The 23,146-nt window shown below is 41.3% G+C and overlaps 1 protein-coding gene across 2 annotated transcripts; it reads left to right on the top strand.

The window, feature by feature from the left end:
• The first annotated feature begins 885 nt into the window (after positions 1–885).
• Positions 886–22,573, top strand: LOC117938439 (proline rich transmembrane protein 4). 2 transcript variants are annotated; one of them, XM_034863042.1, is made up of 5 exons: positions 886–967; positions 1,006–1,056; positions 7,435–8,582; positions 14,683–14,817; positions 19,848–22,573. In XM_034863042.1, exons 3-5 carry the CDS (start codon positions 7,526–7,528, stop codon positions 21,878–21,880), a joined length of 3,225 nt encoding a protein of 1,074 aa, XP_034718933.1. In that variant the 5' UTR covers positions 886–967; positions 1,006–1,056; positions 7,435–7,525; the 3' UTR covers positions 21,881–22,573. The 2 variants fall into 2 exon arrangements, with proteins under 2 accessions (XP_034718933.1, XP_034718934.1); XM_034863043.1 differs by having other exon boundaries at positions 890–967; positions 1,006–1,052.
• The last annotated feature ends 573 nt before the right edge of the window (positions 22,574–23,146 follow it).

Genomic DNA, 23,146 nt, shown 5'->3' with positions numbered 1-23,146 from the left:
TCTAAGGGCTGGGATGAAAAATAATAAAAATGATGCTTTAAAGGAGAACTTGGGTCTTATTTTGTAGTGGCAGCCCAGTATCTGTACCTGACAGATTGAAGTCCAATGCCAACATTTAGTGCCAACACAGGAAGTTATTGTGCAAGATATGTAGCATGGTGGAAAGTTAGGGTTTGGAGATCGGGGTGGTGGATGGGTGTGTACCTACCTTCGTGTAGTAACCAGAGTTTACCTCCAGTCAGACCTGCATTAAACTTTTGCATGTATATTAACAATAAACATGAACTTTCCCTAACCTTAACCATACCTTAACCAACGTGCATTTGCCATAACCACAATTTTTTAACTTTTGAGATATAGCAGAAAAAGAGAATTTTAAAACTATTGTCATTGAACATAATTCTGGATTTTACACAACATTCCAATATTGATGTTCTTGTCTGGCGATGGGGTTGGATTTTATCATAAGCAAACAGAATAATGCCAAAACTACCCAAATTGTAAATAGTGGAATTGATTATTTGCTTGCAAAGCCAAAATGCCAACATCAGCACATATTAGGTCTAAATATAGTGCTTGAAAACAGCTGCATTCAGATTTGACCAGCTTACAGCTTGTATGTGTGGGCACATGCAGCTGTGTGTTTGCACAACTCTGTTTCCCAGTGTCCGCGGCACTGGGTGATCCCCGCTTATGAACAATTTGCTCGGTGAGGTGTGACCACAGGCATTGTGACGGCAGCCACACAGTGGACTACTGATGCAGTGAGCGAGAGAGATCGAGACAAATGGAGAGAGAGAGAGAGCGAGAGCGAGAGCGAGAGCGAGAGAGAGAGAGAGAGAGAGAGAGAGAGAGAGAGAGAGAGAGAGAGAGAGAGAGAGAGAGAGAGAGAGAGAGAGAGACTGGAACTCAATCCCACACAGTCAAACCTATACTGGCTCAGAAAGACGGTCTCTCCTGCAGCAGAACACACACACACACACACACACACACACACACACAAACACACACACACAGCTGGCGGTGGATTCTCCATCTTTTTCCATACATCTGTAGGTAAGACATGTTTTTATCTCTCTGTTCATACAGCTGTACCTCTCTCTCTCTGCATGTGTGTGTGTTAATCAGCTGCTCTGCATCTCTGAATAGGGATGTGTGGGTCTGACTCCAATATGCATGCTGTTACACGCTGAGAGGCACACTCAGTAAACACACTGACAAACATATTTTTTTTAACATGTAAGAGGGCTTGTGGTTGTTCTGGATGCACTGATACTAATAACAATCGGGATTAAGAAGATCAGATGGAGTCATATAGTGGTAAATCTATGGAAAAACATAGAATGTGTGTTGGTAGTTGTATTTAATGAGAGTGTGTGTGTCTGTAAGTGTGTCATCTGAATATAGAAAGATTAACATAATGCAACTTTTGATTAATATCTGGATTGGATTATGTAATCACATCCACGTTTACTCGCTCCATTTTAGCATAAGGATGTACAGAATGTGTGAGAGGGTGGGTTTGGATGTTAGAAAACCAGCAAAGCATGGATTGTTTGTTGTGTCTGTGTGTTTGTGCGTGTGTGTATGTGTATGTGAAGCACACTCAAACAAGCGGAACAGCGGAGTCCAAAAGGTGCTGAAATCCGGAGGATTAGCAAGACGTCTTTGGCTTCAGCTGTCACCATGGCAAAGAAAGCCGGTGGAACGCCTGTGTTTGAGAGCTTTCTTTGTAATAGTCAGTTTCACCACATTCATCAGCTCTAGGGCTAACACAAGCATTAGCCCGGTACAATTAATGTCATTCTCAAGCATGGGGAATGTGTCATGAGTGGTCAAAGTGGGGATTTAAAGAGGTGTAGTATAAGGAGGCATGGAAGATGTGTGGAGAGCCAAACTAAAGAAAAAATGAAACATTGAGTGTATCAACAAGTTTTCACAGAGAAATTATAGTCCAGAAGATGCTATTAATGGTACTGCTAACATTCTGATAGGACTTCTGCATGTGGAAAATGGGTTTGTAAGATGTCATGTCAAACTAAACACCGGAGGAAACCCCACAGATTAGAATAGCAAGGCATTAATCTTGTTTGTAAATAGCATGACTCAGGATGTTGTTTGGTTGTAACGCCTCTAGGAGGACATGTGTAACCTGTTAGGACTCCTGACCATGATGCTGCTCGTTTGACCGGGGGTTGTCTATTGTCGGACATGACAGTAGCACTCATTATGGTCAATAATGTCCAGGGACTATTGACAATAGCTGATTGGACTACTTCTATCTGTGGATCTCAGTGATGGGAAGTTAAAGCATCTACTAGAAAATTATGTCAAACAATGAAATTATACAGTAAACTTAGACAAGGACTGATAATACACAAATATCATTGAAATCACAGGCAAAGAACCGGTGGATTTCTTTTTAAAATGCTATGCGCATCTATCTATCTATCTATCTAACTATCCATCTATCTCTTTATCTAGCTATCTAGCTATCTATCGGCAGGGATGCAAATAAGCCTATTTACCAAAATGTTGAACTATTCCTTTGCAATATGCAGGCAATGATAACACAATACTCTAGAATACAATAACATGAGTTTAAATTACAAAATTGATATGGTATTATTTAATCAATCTCTATTAATGTAAATATATAACAATGAATTAAACCAATCGTTAAATAAATCTATTTTTTGTGTGACATTGGGACATTAGATGAATACAATAGATGGATAGTAGGACAATTGGGCACCAGTTACTCTCTTCAACACTTTATAAAGCCCTTAAAATGTACTGCTTCATGCAGAATAAATCCCTGCTGGCTTAAAACGGCCAGTCAGATTGAATCTGTGCAGTAATGACATCCCTGCGTAGCACCAAAGTCACAAGAGGACAACAAAAAAACACCATATGTTTACTCCTTAGATGAGAGACAGAGCCTTGTGATGTTAAAGCACTGCAATCTGACCCAAAAGCATGTGGGAGGATGCACATGTTAATACAATCGCACCTACATATAACCATGGAAATAACCTTAGAATGAGAACTAGGGCTTGTAAATATGCACGCCCACACAGGAGATTCAGAAAACTGTCAGCCATAACAGTAGCCATTTGCAGGGAGGTAAATTGCTCCATTACCCTGGACTGTGTCATTGATCCACAGACCTTACCGTGCTCATAGCAAGTTTGGTAAATAGTAATGGCTCGGGCCACAGTTAATCGGTCTCCAATTGTGACTCCCCTTAGCATAGAGGCTCTCCATTTCAATACCTCAGGAGTGACACACAACTTTAATTCAGTCACGGCATTCAACTCCTCTCTTCATTTTTCCCTCTGTTGTTAGCTTTACGACAGAGGCCTTACCCTCATTTCCACCAGTTGCAGAACGGCTGCGGATTGGCTCCGCTGCGTGTTGGCTCCGTCGTCAATACACACCAGGTCCGATTTGTTGTGGAATGGCTGCAGCCATGAATGACAGCTGAAGTCACGAGGACCCACAAGATCTTGCAAATTCATGTAGAATAGGACCATAAAACCAAAAACAGTTTGTTTCCATTCAGAGGAGTAAAGGGGAAACAACTTTGTGCTGTGTTTTCAAGGTGTAGTGCAGGAAAATATGATCCGCCGTGAGCATGTTCTATTTTATTTTGAAAATGAACAGGATATTTTATTCTGTTTCTGTGCTCAACTTCCTGTCCCACACTATCTGGCCAAGAGGGTTAGCCTCTCCTTTCTAAGCGAAGCTCCCTATGGCGCCATTTTGATACCAATACGATGGCTACCAATCCATCACCACCCGTTAGCATTCAATTGACTGCCATTCATTTCGTCACTCTGACAGCAAATAACTTTACATCTGAAGCGTTTATAGACTCTATTTGTCTGTTTTCTATTTCAAAAGAAACACAACAATGTATAAAAGGCTCCATTACTTTGTAGCTCACATTATGGCTCCGTAGCAGACGTTTTTGTAAAAATAGGCTGACAATTGTGTCATAAGCACGCAACTTACTGTCGCACAGTAGAGAAATAACCGTATAGTACAGGGTAAGCTCAAAGACAGTTTGGACTTACATTTGATGTTTAGGTTTAATTACTATGTGTGTAATGTTAACTATCATTTTAGTTAGCAAGAGTTAGCCTGTGCCTGTTATCTCCTCATATATACCTACACTCTCTATCTCTGCAAGATTGGAATGATTGAGATTTCTCTTGGCACAGCTCCTAGAAGACTTACAACTTTCAGACACGTTGCTCACGTCACATCTATGTCGTCAAGCTCAGTTGGCGGCTACGCAGTAACGCTCAGCTATCACCGGAAAAGTGCTTCTAATATCCTTCACTGGTCTTCATCCAGAACAACGGGATCTGTTGGCCCATTTCTTTAACTGTCTATGTATCTGCCATGTGCTGAATTGCTGCAGAGCTCTCCGGTGTCCGGCAAAAATAGAAGCTCTTCGTGTCGCCGGAGCTGGGACGGAGTCAGAACGCTGCCGTTCCGCAGTCAGTGAAAACACACACATTGACTTTAATGAAAACCTAATGACTGCAATTCTGCAACTGGTGGAAATTTGGAATTAATACGATCAAAGAGGGGCATGTAATGATGTAATACTGCCAGCAGGCTGAAGGCGGATTGAGATCAAGATGGCTGATGATCCTGGGAGATGTGAGAGCGTGGGGGGCTTCTAATGAACACAACAGAGACACAGACTAAATTGAAAGACAGGAGTCTGTTTGCAGAGTTAATAAAGGACTTGCTGGCAATACACTAAAATGAGCATTAGGGAGACTGCAGCAGAGTTTACTCTCCTGGACTACGACTGCCACAACTGAATGTCAATATGGTGTCTTTGTCTCTCTCTCTCATTTATTGCCCTTGTCTTTGGCTCTCTGCCCTTCTCTTCTTCCGTCTCCGCTCCATTGAGCACACTACAGTAGAAGGCCCCGTCTTTGTTAGGAGCGGAGAGACAAAAACGCCAGCAAAATAATAGAAGGGACTTGTAAATTCCCCACAGACACTTTTTATAGTTCCTTTCCACTTGCTCTGTTGCCTGTCAAAGCAGACAAAGCCTTCACTAGCTTTGTCACCACATTGTATTTGATGTGGTGACAAGTGGCCCAATCCGAAAACCGAGTACAAGCCCAGGCTGTGGTGTGGTTTTTGATTCCTTAGTGGCTAGCACTGTAGAGACTGTGTTAGCTTGATTGCTAGTTTGTTTAAATTACAAAAATGTGTTTACATGTTTAAGCTGCTATTAGCAAGATCTTTGTTTTATTAATATCCAAATTTTGCAGTTCCCCCCAGCTCTATGGAGCATTTAAGTGTCTTTCAGCCTGTTGTTTTGTTTAATGGCCCGTAAGTTTAATGTTTTGATTAGCAAGAAACTCTGATAAACCCACTCTACATTACCCAACACCAAATTTTACACAGACAAAGTTAACAACTAGCTGGTGAACAAAGTGGAGCAACGAGCTGCTAAAGAGTCAGATATTTCCGTCAGGAATTGCTGTGGGTGACCAGAAACACGACTCCCAATAAAGGTTAATAATGCTAATGCTAATAAGTACCTGCTGGATGGGTAAATATGCTACTGTTTTCCGTATCAACCTTAAAGGTGATATTATGGTTGTGTTGTCTTCACAGCTCGTCCCATCATTTTTGCCCATATTGGCCAAATTAATGAATCCTTGCAGGTTTAACAAAAGTGGAGCGACTTTACAGTGTATTGGGAAATAAAATAGGATCTAGGAATACCCCTTGTGTTAACACATCATGACTTTGAAAAGTGTAGTCAAAGTACTTGAGGGAAAGAACGGGATGTAGTACCCTCAATCCTCCTCAAAACTGCTCCTGTGGTGTCTTTTTGATTGACTGATTCTACAAAATAAATTCACATAAAAAAACATGCTGGAAGATTACATTGTAAAGTAAAGAAAGTGTTTTGCGCTCTACAAAAGTTTTCTTTTACCACGCTAGGTGATACTGAGCTAAAGTGATCCTGAAGTGAAACACAAGAGTGCCAAAATAAATTATACATATACCCCACTGGCTACATATTTGATCAGTTATTCATCAAATCAACAAAAAGGCAGTCAAGGATAGAATTTATTTTGCCCCATGCTTTAGAGCTAATTAAAATGTTACTCTGCAATATAAAATACAGTTGGTTCCTAAATAATACAGCTTTCCTTTTCTCTTTAAAAGCTGCATTTAATAATTTAGCTTTCTCTAAGTGTTTAGAAATAGCTGGAAAACTGTCTTGAAGAAATCAACAAAGTGTGCATGCGTGGGTGTGTATTCCTACAGAACACTACATGTGGGCGTACAAGTACACAATTGCACTAACATGCAGCATCAGATATCTCTGCACACGTGACATGTGACCGTGTATGAGGTTGCTGCAATCTTGAGATCGAAGGCATCTAAAAACAACCTCATTGCCTTAGAAAGTGATTTCATTCCATGCTGTTCAGTCAAAATGCTAAAACTAAGGAGTGTGTGGAAAGCTTTATGTTTGACCCGCAACCAGTAGTAAGTCTTCACATCTCCGTACCTGACTGTATATACAGGCTGGGTTAGGGAAGGGAGGGGAAGATGGCCGGCAAAGTCTACTCTGCAGATCTGTGAGATGAAGCCTGAGACTCTTATAGTAGTCGCTGATTGATCTTGCATATTATGTGTTTTTTTTCTCCCTCATGCAAACAGATTTTGCTCCCTCTGCTTTTAAGAACAAACACATCTGAGATTAAAAGAGTGCAAGGCCAAAGCTGTGGGAGAGCACAGCTTAAGTACAGCTAAAGCATACAGGTTGTTGTTGTCACGGGGGAAATTCCTCTGGTGCTCCAGTCTTTTCACTGAGGCAACAGGCTAGCGACTTTGAACCACTCAGCGCCCCAAAAAAGAAAAAGAGGTCCCTCTATTCTTATGTTGGCAACCCTGACCCTAATTCTTCACTAACCTCCCCCAACCCTACTCTCAAACCTCACTGAATAGAATACATATGGATGGAAGTTCTTTAAGTTTAAGTCGTCTAATTGGTCAGTTTGTGTAGCAGCCCAACCCCTGTGACACAGCATGCACATGAGCAAGAGCCCCACATAAATACTGACCACCACATCTAACGAGACACCACTAAATGTGGGGTGTTCATAATACTTAAGCTCTTGTTGTGATTTGTGGTCGCTTACTTTTTTTTTTTAGCCTACTAACTTCAGCAAGCTCTTGTAACGGATTGCACAGTTTCTATACTTGCTTTACTTCACAGTCTGGAAAAACAGCTGCAAAGCAGGTCACACTCGAAAATGTTCAAAGGAAAGAAAAACGAACAGATGCAAAGTCTATCAAGTTTTCCTCAACTCAAATTTAGCCGACCAAGAGTGGATGAAAAGTGTGTCACTCAGTGTCCTGTGTGTTCTTGTCTTTTAGGTCATTTTCCCAGAGAATCAGACAAACCTGCCTCAGGGAGCAGAAGAATGGAGAACAACATGTGACCGGTCTGTGCGCCACTGTCGACAGCATGCTTCGCCTCCTCCGGACCTTGGCTTTCTGCTTCTGGTGTTTTTTGCTACTTCACAGGTGGGCTGTGGCTGATGAAGAAGCCCTCTGGGGACCAACGGCATCAAGCAAAAACCCACCTGAAAAGAAACAAAGCTCTTACTGGTGGTCTCTGCCAAAGCTCCCTGCCATACCCTCACTACCCTTCCGTATCCCCTTTTACGGGAACTCGTACAGCAACAACGAGGATGCTGCGTTGACCACAACCACCAAAGGGCTGACAGAACCAATCAATCACCTGCAAGACTACTCAGGTTCAGGAGAAGGAAGCATTTCAGAAGCCACTGAATCACCCACTACTTCGACTCAGGGGCATCTAACCAGCGTGACAAAAATAAGAACAGAACCACTTCCCCCAGGGACATCAGATTCTCCACACAGCAGCATAGCACAGAGTGACAATGATACTCTTGTTCCAGACTCCTACTCTCCCACAAGCAGTTTTAGCAGAAACACTCTGTCCACCAACAGTCCCACCAGCACAAGCACTCCTGAACAAAGTGCAACATACACCAACCCACCGAGAGGCACGGCACGAGCGGCCGGAACCAACATTGGCGCCACTACACAACACCTTCCAGAGGAACACACTAATAAAAAAGAGGTTGGAGATTTCACAGAAAAGATCTCTTTGACGATAGCATCAGAAACTACAGTTCCCACTGCCTTGACATGGGCAACAGCCCAAATCACAACAACCCCAGGACTTGTGGAGGCCACACTGACCAGCAGACACCCTCTGGGGCCTGTAAGTCCACCTACGTCCTCAGAAACCATGTTTGACAGAAAACCACAACACTCTACTGTCAGTGTTACCCTCCATGCTGGAGAGGCCACAATGACGGAAACTCACCCCACTCAGAGTAAGGCTGACCTGGGCTACTCCAAGGCCAGGTCAATGTCTGGGGAGGAACAGCCGGGGGTAATCACCACTGCCATGGGGATCAATCACAAACTAGTGACGGAATCCATAACAAGCACAACTCAGAGCCAAAGGGTTAACATCTCAATAGCAGGAGGTAAGCAAAGTTAAACCAATCATTGGTTGCTGGATTGACTGTATAGATGTGATCCATCATAGGCAAGCAGGTCTTAAGAGTTCAATAGCTGGCTGTCAAAAAACATTTTGGCTCGATCGATGACATAACTAACATGGTGAATAGTCAAAGGTCCGAGATTAGCATTAATCCAGATGTCGTTGAAACCCTGACGACACTCATTGGTTACAAGTCTGGAATCTACATTTACAATGATTACAATGATGGGTTATTGGTTGAAATTTCTGTTCACCTTAAGACCAAATATAATCAACTGTATAATCAACACTTCTCATGCAGTATTCCCATAAGCACTCTCCCTCCTACATACTCCTCAGGTATACAACAAGATCAGTTCATGGGTTATTTAGCAAGGAAATAAGATTTCATTCTAGGACATGAGATAACATAAATGTCAAGACATGAAATAAACCAAAAGTCAATAGTATCTCTGTGGTGGTTAACATGACAGCTTTCAGAAATGGGAGTTGCACAATACAGCAATCAAAACCATCTAAAACAGCATGAAACATATTTACTGTATTTCCAATGCTTGCTTACCACACACTTTGAACTATTCAATAAAATAGTTCCATATTGTAAGTGATGTGGTGTTGTTGACTAAGTTGATTTGGCATTTCAAAATTGTTGCCAGTGAGTAATTTGTATCATTCTATGTTTTTATTTTTTTTTAAAGAAAATAACATATTACGTAAGCCATTAACTGAATGAAGGGAAAGAGGATTTGATTGAAGGCTGCTTGGTGGGTGTTTTGTTTGTCAAAGAGAATCAAAATGGAAAGATGATGAGCTAAAACAGCTACTGGTAGCCAATAGGTTCCAGGAGACTTTTATATGACAGTGAGGCAAGACATCCCTGGACAACGCCCATCCCCCAACACTGGTAGCAGTCTGGTGTCTGTGTGATAATGAGCCTTCAGGGAAGGTCCTCCTCCTGGTACAGACGCATTCATCATGTAGGGTCAAAGGTTGGGCCAGAAAATGATGAGTCGATTATTCTCAGCCGGAGAGGTTTGGTGTCCACCTGATAAACTTGTGATTTTTTGATGGATGCATACACACTGTAGAGCCTGCAATATGTACAAAACTAATATTCTCCAGGTGCATATTGATTAACGTCTATAGTTTAATGCTGGCCTTCCACAAAATGCACACTAATATCAGTCATGATAGATATTTCTTAATAAAACGATTTAAATTCTTGAAGTCCCTATATAATTACACAAATCTTTAGCCAAAACAGAATGAAACAATTTAATGGTAATACATGAACAATATGATTCCCCCTTTTACAATACATAACCCTTTTCTCTTAAAAATGCAGATTTCTCTCAAACCCTCTTAGCTTATTGCTAGACAAAATTTCGTGTTAGGGTTAGTAGCTGTTGTGAAACTTTCAATCATATTTAACAGTTGTCGTAGAATTTCTCCTTTTCTTTGCAATTTAGCGACTTTATTTTCATGTGTGACACAGTGCAAAGCTTGAGAATAGCTACTAAATGGATCTTAAAAAAAGATTGTTTTGCTGTTTCCAAGGTCAGAAATGGACTTTCAGATGCTCCTGGAGAGCTTCAATTTTATTCAATTCAATTTTATTTATAGTATCAATTCATAACAAGAGTTTTCTCGAGACACTTACATAAAGTAGGTCTAGACCGCACTCTATAATTTCCAAGGACCCGACAGTTCTAGTTGTTCCTTCCAGAGCAAGCAACAGTGGCGAGGAAAAACTGTTTTAGGAAGAAACCTTGCACAGAGCCAGGCTCTTGGTAGGCGGTGTCTGACGGGGCCGGTCTGGGTTGAAATGAAGAGTGGCAATAACGGTCACAGTAAAAGATAATGGAACAATACTGGATACTTACAGATTGCATGGTATTCTGTACAATATCAACAAGTACATTAACAGTTCCTTAGCTGAAAATAAAGATTTAGAGGGAATGTTTTCTTGCAGTGTTGGAATGCAACTATTCCAAATCTTGCATCTCCCATACCTTTACGCAGCTTGTCCTGAAACTGGTGGTGTAACGTTTTGTCTACAGCACCTGGTGTTGTGTCTACACTTGTTTTTGGTTGTGCATCGTGTGACGGCATGCAGAAAAGATAGGGGGGGATTGGCCCGGATGGGGAGGGCTGTTGTTGCCGTGTATCAGTATTCCAAGCGCACACTCAGCGAAATCATTTTGTCTCCAGTGGGACCATCCGCTCGCCAGTCGCTGTTCACGGATGCTGAACGTGCTTCTCGCCATTTAGTCTACTCCCTCCCTTCCTGCTACCCTCCGCCTTTAGAAATCTCTTTTACAAACACAAATCCCTGTCACTTTGTTCCATGGACATCCATGTCAGCTATGCCTGCTTTGAATGGTAAAAAATGTCCTGACAGGGAACAGATAAGCTTTTAGTCATCCATGGAGAAATAAAAAAAACAATAAAAAATATGGTCCTTTTATGCAACCTAGTAGTTTATTTGGTGTGGTAGTGCAGTGTTTAAATAAGCACACCTTGCTAAAGGACGCAGGGAGAGTCTTATATGACACTGAAAGCACAACCGCCCTGCATTATCATACATTATCATACGTTATCCCAATGTGAACATTCTATCCGCGTGCTGTAATGCATTTTAAGCTACACAGAGTGAATCACTTCCCTACCGGAGGCGTGGAACATCTTCACCACACAAACGGGTGGGTTTTCATTGATTGAGTGTTTGCTATGTGGCGTTGCCCTTGAGAAGGCTGTCAGGTGTAAAAAAAATAATAATAATAAAAAAATTGAAAGAACAGCAATGATCTGCATCTGTGTCAAATCCTTTACTAAAGGACACGCCAACATTTGACAGCAAGGGCAATTATGAGAAGAGAGAGCTCCTTCATTCTTTCCCCTCCTCCCACCTTTTCCATTACGGTACGCTGTATTAAAAGGCAGATGCTAGACCCTTAACATACTCCATTAATACCTGCAAAGATATACGATCTAAGTGCTGTAACAAAGCTATAGCACGACTATTGACATAGATTAATTACTTAAGAAAATGGATTCACGCGCAGACCATGTGACATGAATATCTAATGCCCCAGCATATCTCCATGAAAAAAGGGTTTTAATGCAAATCAAACCTGTGGTGACTTTAATATTATGTTAATCTTTTCACAGTGACTCCCTTAGCAAGACAGAGTCCATGAGTTTTAGAAAACTGAATGGGTTAGGCCTATTTGTTTATAGGATTTGACCCACAGCTCTCAGGCTGACTGAATAATATTGACTAATGCAATATGCAATTAGACAACAACCTGGAATAATGATCACCTTTATATGGACTGATTTCTAATTAAGATAGTGGAACGAGTTTGAAAATGACATGAATCCCTCAGTAACTATCTTAAAATAGAACCAAATTATCAACAACCTGATGCAATTTTGTGCAAGTACATTTGAGATGAGTTATCCCAGTCATAATATCTAATTTTTATGGATCTGATTCTGCACATCTGACTCTTTGCTACACTGCTATCCAACGTATTCTGTTTTGGTCTTATCACTCTAAGCTCAGTGTGTTCATTACAAACCAATGCATGCTTTTACAGACTAATTCGGGGCTTACGTAGATAGAGCAGAGTTTAATGGAGTCCAAGATCATCTTTTGTTTATTATTTCTGGAAGCCGGAAATGAGGAGCCTCTGAATCAGTATACACTGTGAAGAACTACCACGCCAAAATGGCCATTTCCTCAAAGATTTTGCCCACTGTAGGTGCAACTTTAAATAGAGTTTAGGCTCTCTGGATGAAATCTAATAGAGAAATATCCATTCACAGCCTGAGGCGGAACAAAGGATGTTTTGAGAAACAATGGATACATCACACTTTAAGTTCATAAAGGCTAAATGAAATGATGTATGTACTTATTATGTAAACAGTAAAATCTTTTTTTTTTATTATCTTTTTGCTTTTATTTTGCTCTGTCAGCCGTCTGTAAATTGCCAGTCATCGGTAATTTTGCTTGTGCTCAAGAGATAAGTTCCACTTGTACTGAGTGAGTGAGTGATATGATCCTTATATCTTATTTGTAGCAAATCTTGTTACGTTGAAATTGAATATGCCGTGCAGGCACATCCAAGCATCTGTACTGCAGATCTGAGATGCTGCAGCGATCAGGCTGTGGTGTACAGTCTTAAATTTCCAAGTCACTTGACACAATCAAACAATTTTCAATTTATATACTTTTCTAAAATTAAAATTACAATGTGTTGACTCTATTGTTAGAACACACTACACACACAGGCCTGAAATACACACACAATGCTCAGGTCCTATAAATGCAAAAATGGAGAAATGTTAGAGTGAAGGGGCGGTGACTGCTGGACAGACGCCCACAGCAGTTAGCGGGATTTGGCGCCTTGCTCAAGAGCGCATTGGCATGATAACAAAAAGGTTGTGACAACAAAAAACGTTTGAGGAAACAAAAATACAAATGTTTCTGCCAATTAGTCATCTTGTTCAGACCCAAACTTAACCTGTGGAGTTTTTTGTAAGCAAACATGATCATTCACTTTCAATGTTCCTCACCATACAATCTCTGGACCCGTCCGCAACGGCCAAAATTTCGGGGGTTCGGGTGTAGCCAGCAAATGTACGGCCGAGAATTCCTCTTTTTGTGTGCCGGTCACACAAAAAGAGTCTAATACTAACACAAGCCGACAGGTAAAGAAGATGTTTTGGCAAATCCCTATAAACAGATATCTGCATATCAATGCAGAAATCTGTTTTAAAAAAGCAAAAAAAAAAGAAGCTATTATAAAGCTAAATCCTCAGGAGAAGGTTCCGATGTTGCCATTTGGCAAACGCGTTGATCTCTTCTGCTTTCCGTGTGGACCGTTTCCCTGCATATGACTTAAGGCCTTGTCGAGGTCTAACAAACGTGTCAAATAAATTATCTTCCTCATAAAACATTTGCAAAGATGATTTTTTTTAAAAACATGTGTAGTCCTGCATTGTTTACATTTATGTTTACTATCTTGAAGTTTTCTTCTTCATTGCCTTTTATCGCATTGCTACGTTTTGTTGAAAATGACCGTGTTCCAAGCTAAATAGATAGCGTGAAAACTGGCAACTGTGTGTTGTGATTTGTTCTTGTGTGCAGACAACTGACTAAAGACTGGGACTCGGTCGTAAAAACCGTTCCGCTCCTACTGGTCATAACCTCAATGGGGTATCTTTAAACAAAATATGCCGCACAAACCCATAAATATAACTTAAAGTTGTTCTATTTGTATATGAAACTCAAAATATAACTGATTTATAGTGGAATAGATATCTGTCGTATGCGCAAGTAGGTTATATGTGTTAGTATTTGTTTCTCAATGATGTCCCTCTTCTTTGGCGTAGACAGATCTCCAGCTGCAAAGCAGATTTTGCTTTGTAGACTTTTAAAACATAATATTAATTTCGGTTGCTGTGAGCATGACCTAGATCATACTGTAGGATAGTGGCTGTGTTTTTTTAAACTCATTATTCCTTCCACTACCCCTTTTATTAATATTAATATTGAAGCTATAAACTATCACTGTACCTGCTGCTATCCCTGGCTTCATCATAGTCATTGTTCCAAATCTTATAATCTCTAGAGTAATGTGGCTCATTCTCATTCTTTTTTTCTTTCTATCTTTCTTTGTTCTCTTACTGAAACAGGCATGGGGTCTGGATTTGTAATGGATCAGGACATACACACACTCTCAAACATGTACACACATATCAGGATGTCAGTGTAAATAGACTATAGATGGCCAGACTACTGTGCTATGGATGACTGGCTACAACTAAGTGGGCGATGGGCCAATATATTTGACAGAACTGGGTTAAGAAATATAGTCCTTCCATGTTGTGCAGTGTGAAGCTCAGACATACTGGGAGCAGAGAACACAGAGGGTTAAACTTTTTCTATTGGAAGGCTCCAGAGTTGCTAATCTGTTTTTTCTCAGACTTCTTGGAGCTACAATGTCGTGTTCTTTAAATTACAGTCCTTATCGCTTTGAGATCACTCAGAGGTTAAATTGCATGTGTCTTCCCAGAGCTCCAAGGCAAAGGGGATAAGGACGATGAAGAAGCTGTGGTTCCTTTAGCTGACTGGGATGGTGACACCAAGTTGGCAGACAATTCCACACCATCCACTAAGCTGCTAACAACATCCACACCACAGAGCACAGGTGAGAAAACAAATCGCTTGAAATGTGAACAAACAACATATTTCAAAATCCCATCCATTTAAGCATGCGTTTGCACTAGCATGTTGTTAGGTGGACTACTAAAAGGACTGCAAGCTGTTTGTTTCAAAAACCGTCCTGTAGCTGTTTCAATATGTGTTTCTTCCAATCCTTTGCAGATTGACTATTCCCTTGCATTCTTTGCCTAAAGCTACTAATTGCTTCCATCGGGAGGAGGTAACTGCTTAGTCAAGCTGTGATTTTAGGGAACTCCTGAGAACAGAAGAGATAGGGAACAATGCCTACCCCAATAAACAAATACACTAGGTAATCATTGATCTGGTGACAATAGCTGCCTGAAACTGAATATACACACAAGTAATTTAGTGCTGGCCAATGACAGCAGAGTTCTTTAAAATAAAGACTTTCTGCTTGCACAGGTTGTTCTACAAATAACATATAATGCATTCTGTTTTGGAATCTATTCATTGATGCAGGGTGTCAAATTAATCCTATTATATATGTGTGATTTAATACCAGTATCAAACACAAAACACATTACGTGCAAATACTGTATATAATAATAATAGACTTTAATAATTAAGGCTGGCAAGTGTGTTTCCATCAACCTGTGTCTATGCAATAAATCCCATGACAACTTGGTCTAACACCAATAATTTGACCATCTTTCATCCCGTTTGCACCAAGCTCAGTGGCTCTCACTGGTCACGCACATCTTTAAAACCTTCTTACAAATACACAGTTTCCTTTTCCACAAAGGCTCAGTAATTTTGTCAAAGAGATGGCCATAATAGTTTTTAGAAAACATTACTCAAACAGGAGTAAACAGGGCATTTGTGGGGGGACTATTTTCAGTGGCGGATAAATACACAGTTGGTGCTCTATAGAGTTTATGTTATGGTGTTTTTATTGTTTTTGGGGCAACAATAGAGGTCTATGGCACAGAACAATGAGCTATATTAGGCTTTTCTACACAGACAATATTAGTAGAAACAATTCATTATCTCAATGTATCCATATATAAGTGTATCTTATAGTATAATATTCCATCATCATGAACTTGACTTCTGGTAAAAGATGTTTATTGAAAGATTTACTTTTAGCCCAGTTCACAGCAGCAGATGTAACCCACATTACCTCGCCCAGAATAGCAGATGTTGCTGAGTGATTTTCAAAAACAGACCTGTCAAATGTGCCACTTTCTGATGATAAGGGCGCTACGGGGCTTTCTATCTTGGTGTGCCACGAGTGAGTGAAACAATGTGTTGGTCGTCTGTCTGTCATTTAAATGTGTACTGCCTCAAGCAAAAATCTGTTGTTGATAATATCTGCTGCACTTAAACAACTTTCCAGGTATACAAGCTATCCCATTGGTTTTAAGGGACCCAGATCAGATGCTTTAGCATTAAGTACTAGTGTTGAGAAAGCAGATAAACCCTCAGCCTAACACACACAACTGGCTCCTGCTCAGTATGCATGATCTAACTTCTCCCTGAGCTCCCACTTAATTGTTGTTTCTGAGGTGATCCTAATTGAAAATGAAAGCAATCAGATAAAAACGACATGAAGCTCTCAGTTTTACAACGCAGAATAAACACGCAGCCAATTAAGATTTGTGTGGGGTTGTTGCCTATTTAACATCAGCAGAATCCTTCACCTTTATTACCTAGGCTGGTCCACGGGGTAAGGTGCCTTAGGTGAAACCGTTTAGGATTTAAAAGCAAAACCCAAAGAAATTAAGACATAAATAAAGCCCCTGAGCACTAATTAGTGTTTCAACTGAGACCTAAATGAACTCACTCCTCACAAGAAATCTGAAGCCTTGTAATGTGGGTTTTCAGAAAGTCAGTGTTCATTTATCTTTTAGACTGCATGCTATCGGTTATTCATAATTAAGTGAATTGCCTTAAGACAGATCTAAGTTCTTTCAATTTATACTGAATGTAACATCAAATATTCACAGAAATCATTGGCTGCAGGCATTGTGAAAGAAGGGCTAAATACTTTTCCAAGTTTTCCAGAGGATGAATCCTACCAACTTGCGTGAACCCGTGGCATTTCCCCTTGCGCCATCATCAGTTCAACATTTTAGCTTGTCCATTATTTTGGTTTAAGACCAAATACCTACAAATGACTAATGCCATTCCTATCATTCTCAGCTGTACTTGTGTTTTGTCCTCATTTGCAAATGTTAGCATGCTAACACGCTAAACTAAGGTGCTGAACATGGTTACCATTATACCTGCGTAACATCTGCATGTTAATAATGCCTATATGAGCTAAATGTTAATGCTAGCATGGCTAAAAAAAACTGCTGTGCCTAAATACAGCCTCACACAATTTTAGCTGGCTTTTTATGGCAAATGGAGACAAATTTATATAGCAACTTTCTAATTCACACACACATTCATTCACCAATAGTGGCGGAACTGGCATGCAAGGCATTGGCATACCCATCTGGCTAACAACAGGAATTTGTGAGAGGGCAAGTCAGGGTCAAGTGTCATTTCAGCGTCTTGCTAAAGGAAACTTTGACACGTGGACACAAGCAGCTGGGGATCGTACCGTCAACTTTGTGATTAAAGGTTAACCCACACCTGAGCCACAGCCGGCCCTTTAGCTGCTAAATGCTGCAATACGTTCCCAGCACCAGCTAGTTGCTGTGTCGGTCCGCAGCGGAGCAGGTAGTGTAGTGAGTGGAAATTTCAAGTCTTTAAAAAATTACATTTTTGACTTTCTTAGTTAAAAGGACTTCAGTTTGTGTCCATAGTCACTTTGCTTTCAGGCAGTCTGTCTGTCTGTCTGTCTAATGGAGATATGTCTATTGCCCCTAGAATGGGGGACTTGTTCCCACAGGAATGTGTCAGATGACCGAGCAGCATGCAGTGGAACGTAACGTTCTGATCCCTGTACTGTAGCCATTACATACCAAACCCCGTCCAGGCCGCTCGGCCGGCCCGGCAGCACAGATGAGACATTTGTCGACATGAGCGAGGTAACAAAACATGGCGCTGATTCAATACGTGTCACCTTTTTCAGTCAAATCATCACCATCGCCCTGGAAACTAAGCAGTTGGACAGACGAGTCATAACACTGTACTGAACACCACCTACTTTATCAGTGGCCCACACATTCATCAAAATGCCTGCAGCTGTGTGTTTATTTTACACTCCAGCCACATTTTTCACACCGCTACTGTCTGTTGTGATAGGGGGACTTTGTCAGTGCAGTTATACAGTGCTGGTTTATTAGAACACTGACATACGGTAGTTAATGCCCTCATTAAAAGCTGCTAATGTCACTTTAAACATGATTAAAAACACCTCCTCATTTTCTCAACATGACACCAATGTATCAATGACATAGCTTTCAGCATTCTGCATTGATTCAATACACAGTGGTCACAAGTAATGATTGGTGTCATCATTGATTAATCTGTTGATTATAAGTCATTCTAGCAGCACAGTAATGTCGATCCATCACTTTGGTCCAGACTGAAATATCTCAAATACTTCTGGATGGATTACTGTGAAATTTGTTGCAGACATTTGTGTTTCCCAGAGGATTAATCCTAATAACTTCAGTGGGGGGGGGGGGTGCAGAAAACACAAAGCATGGAAAGCCACTTTTGAAAAATGTAAGCAGTCTAGGAGAACAGAACAGAAAACTGTCCTAGTTCAAAGATAATAAACCCACGTATGGGAGTTTCCTCTTTTTGAAGGCAGAACAAAACAGTGAATTAGGGGACCAGGACAGGGTGGGATGGGAAACACAAGAATACAACCAATAAAAGTACATTAAAATACAGATGAAAGAGACTTAAAACAAAAATGCTAAACCACATAGATCCTAATTTTAGGAGTACTTAGGAAATGAATAAGACAATCTATAAGCAACGATTTGGGGGTTTTGTGGTGCTGATGTCTGCACATTTAAGTTCTTTAACCGGCACATACCATAACCACCCTATTTAATGTATTCCCCAGGCTTTGCTGGACATATTTAACCCCTTTTTTCTCTGTTTAAGACATTAGCATCGGACAATTCTTTTTGGCTGTATTTAACAACATTCTTACACAAATAAGTATCTAATCTCACATAGAAATTACAGCTAAATATTTTTGAGTGAACTAAACCTGCCTGATGTGGGATTTACTGTGCTGTCAGTTCATCAAGTTCATTTGTCCCCATCCCTGTTGTCCATCATAGCACCTGGCTCTTTATGGAGGAGTGATTGCCTCTGATCTGCAGCAAAATGACTGATGTGCTTGTGTGTGTGTTTGTGTGTGTGCAAATGAGAGAGATGCTTTTCTTCTGCTTTTGCAGTAGGGCAAGGGCTTTAAGCTGCCATTATTAGAGTGAAGGTCTCAATATGTTCTTTTTTGTGGTGAAAAGATAGTATGTGCGTGGGGATTGTTATGTTTTATGGAAAAGAACAGGGTCTATTATGTGAAGGTCAGTAATGTAGAGACAAGGAGGCTGAAAAGTCATGTTTGTCTTTTTGCCCACCATGCTGTGTAAAACGTCTTGTGCTATGTCCAAATATGAGTCATCCTCCAGTTTGGCACAGATGAGCTTTGCAGTTATCTTTGTAGTGTTCACACAAACACATATATTCATGGGTGCCCCTTAATTTCCAAAGCTGAACCATTTCCTTTGCAGTGCTATACACGTCTAACACAATCATGATTAACTGTACTTGCCTTCCAACAAGCTTTTAAAAAAGATTAGCACATTAGGAGGAAAGCGCGCTTTTACCAACCTGGACCTGATCCAATTTGTCTCTGGCTCCGATAGTTTGAACCTTGATTAAAGGCTTCTGTGTATTCTCATGAGAAAGTGAATGAGTTTGCTTTAAAGTGAATTTAAATTGGAATGTTTACAGCTGTTGCCTTTTCCAAGTTTTGGATTTTTCTTGTCTTCAATTACTCATTAAAATACAAATCTTGTTTATTCTCCTATGTGTTTAAAGCATATTTGATCAAACAAAATTTCTGCTTGCTTCCTCCAGAAACTCCCCATATTCCTCTAAACACTGAAGACTGGATGTCCAACCCGGTGGACAGCAACGCCACCTTCCTTCCAGACTGCAATAAAGAGCGCTCCGGGATCTGCAACCTCTCCGACACCTGGGACGCAACAACCTCCTCGGACGTCAAGCACACACAAAATATCACTGCCATGAACCAATCAGTCAACCCCCTCCTGATCCCTGCTCCAATCATGTTGGTGCCGCTGTATACCGACTGGAACAGCGCCATGGCAGCTTGGGGCCTGGCCTGGGAGGCGCATGTGTACGGTGCTGGTTGTGTCTTTGCGATGCTCACGCTGGCATCAGCACTAAATCTGCTCTGCTTGCCACTACGATGTCCTTCTGGATGTGGATACTTTGCCCTGGTCAGCCTGTTTCTATTAGCCGCTGGTTGCACCAGATCTTTCTCCCTCCTGTACGATGCCTACGGCCACCAGGACCGCTTGCCCTCCACAGAGGCCTCACTGATACTCTATGAAGCACCGTTTCCCTGCTTGACTGCAGCTTTTGGTCTGGTTTTCCTTCTCCTCTCAATGCGCTCAAGAATGCAGCTCTCCTACTCAGCTTTCCAGAGACCCTGTTTCCTTGCCTGCCTGGTTGTCCTGCACTTTGGTGCCGCATTCGGACCGGTTACATTACTGAAGTTCTACCAGCAAAAGCCTCCCCTTTGCCTCTTTCTTTCACTCATCTCCCGTGGAGCCTTTGTAGCACTAGCCACATTTCTGTCCGCTGCCTATTTTGTGTTCTACATCTATGTGCGGGCAGATTCGAAGCACATCTACCACCTGAATAACACGTCTCCAACACCTGCTGAGCGCTACAACCGATGCCCCTTTGCTGAGAGCCGGGACTGGAACCGTGCAGCTGTAACCGTCTGTATTTCAGCATTGTTTTGTTTAGCATGTGCAGGACTGCAGTTATATGCAATGCTCAATGCAATGGGTGTTTTAGGTGGAGAGGAGGTCTTCCACCCTTGGCCATGGTGGGCCTTTCAGTTTAGCTGCAGACTGTGTGAGCTCGGGGTTTGTCTCACCTTAGCCTTGGTGGTCGCACAACCAGTCTACTGTTCTGACCATCTACCAGCGGCAGGGAGCTGCTGGACTGAACTGTTGGCATCCAAGTCAACCATCCTGCCTGGGAGCTACCAGTGGTCCCAGAGCCAGCAGGAGAAGCTTGCAATTGTTGATACCATTGGGCTTGGAGAGACAGAGAGCCTTCCTCTTTACACTCTGGTGGATGACAGGCTTGGCAGCAGTCTGAACGGCTTGGACCTCCTCTACCACAGCAACCGGGCCTTGGCATACCGAGACCTGGACTTGGATTTGGACTTGCGTGGTTCAGGAAAACCTGAGGATGGAGAAGCCAGAGAGCCCTCAGGTGGATCCTCATTTACCAGTGACTCCACCACAGATCTGCGGCCACCTTCGCCCATCAACCTGCGTCGCAGCATAGACGAAGCACTCTTCAGTGAGGCACTCTTTCCCATGAGCCTCTTTAGCCCTGCTAGACCTTTTTGCTGCAGAGATCTATCTATTAACAACCACTGTGCATTTCCAAGCAATGGCCTCTGTGATCCTCTCTCAACGGACCCTGGCCTTTTTCGGACCTCTTCCTGCGTGGAGATGGCCTCTCAACCCCAGCTCTCTTGTGCCCAAACTCAAAGAGACACTATTGTAGGTGCTCCACTATCTCCCTCCCTGTCCTCTTCATCCCGTGAAGGTTGGAGAGGCAGCTCTTCCTCTTGTTCCCTCTACCGAGAATCTTTCGGAGGCTCGTCACTGGTCCTCTGCCCGAGCCCAGAGAGACAAGGGGGTATTGGCCATGTGGCATCGTCTGGCCACCAGGGCCATGCTGACCCACAGAGGCAGTATAATACGCTGGGTGCAGCCTCACAGGAGAGCCTGGACCTGGACATGTCGTCTGAGGCAGACCGATCCGTGCAGGAGGAGTTCATTAGTGTTTGCAGACAAATCGATGCTTTGAGCATCTGCAGCGAGACTATTGATTTATAAAGGACAGTCTGGTCAAACGAGGGTTACACAAAGGACTTATTAAGAAGGATGTCAAGCTGACCGTCAAGAATTTTTACAGCCTATTTGATAGTGCATGGTAGCTTTTGCATACACCATGAAAGACCTATTGCTGGCAAAATAGTTTTTGTAATGTGGTCATTAGTGAATGTCAATGAGGGTCTAAGTGCCAAGAATGTCAAAAGCCAAATGGTAATTTGTATCTTTTACATGTTTGATAAAGGCTGGTGAAGTTTGATACAGTCAAAAGAATAGTAACATTTTGCTGAGTGTAGATAACAAGAATTTGTACAAATGTTTTTTATTGCATTTCTACATTACAATAGATAGTACTGTGACTAAAGTTAAGCACTTATTAAATACTACTGAGGTCTTATGCTTTCAAATTCAACATAATATCATTATTAAATCTCATGTTAATAAATAAATGAGATTAAAATTAAGTTTGTCAAACTATAAACTCTCCATACCAATATGCAAGACATCTTACTTGCAGTTCTGGTGCAAAAGTGCCCTCTACTGGTAAAACACACCATATTATCCTCCTACTACATTTATCACCAATGAACTGTGCTTCAACATACACTGACAGCATACTCTATAACCGGTCTAATTTATTTATGTTAAAATATAACTTTGCTCAACATACTGTTTAATAAAGTTTGTTTTATAACACTTGGCTTGTTTAACTTAAGGTTCATAGTGACATCCGGCAACGTGAGTTGGCAACTCATGTTCAATTAATGAAAAAATATAGTCAATACAGTTTTATTTATTTTTATTTTTACCATAGAAAGCAAAATCAACTTTCCTCTGTTGAATGTTTTTACTGTAAACATGTTTTGAAGTGATATTCTTCAAAAAAAAGAAAGAAAAAAAAAAGGATTTATGAATACAGAGTCTTTTCCATCCATCCATCTTAAAAGCCCATGCTTATTGTTTTGGTTGTTGGTTGGAGAAGCGACCACTATGTCCTGGCAGCTGTAGCTTTGCAATATACTGCAGACAGAAAACAACAAATAACACACTATTCCCTATAATTGTGCTTTTTAGATGGACGTACAGGACTCAGTACTTTACAAAATAGACAGTATATAAACCTGAATTCTCTCTTTATATGGGAAACTGGAAACACGCAGCAGTCACTTGCAACTGGATACAGGTAGCTAAATATTTCTTCATATTTTCATGTACATTTATTTTGCTATTTAGTCCAATGACAAGTTTTTTGTTAGTCAAGTGAACCAT

The sequence above is a fragment of the Etheostoma cragini genome, chromosome 23 (assembly GCF_013103735.1).
Source record: "Etheostoma cragini isolate CJK2018 chromosome 23, CSU_Ecrag_1.0, whole genome shotgun sequence".
In the NCBI taxonomy this organism is placed as follows: domain Eukaryota; kingdom Metazoa; phylum Chordata; class Actinopteri; order Perciformes; family Percidae; genus Etheostoma; species Etheostoma cragini.
This window is presented reverse-complemented; position numbering and strand designations above follow the sequence as displayed.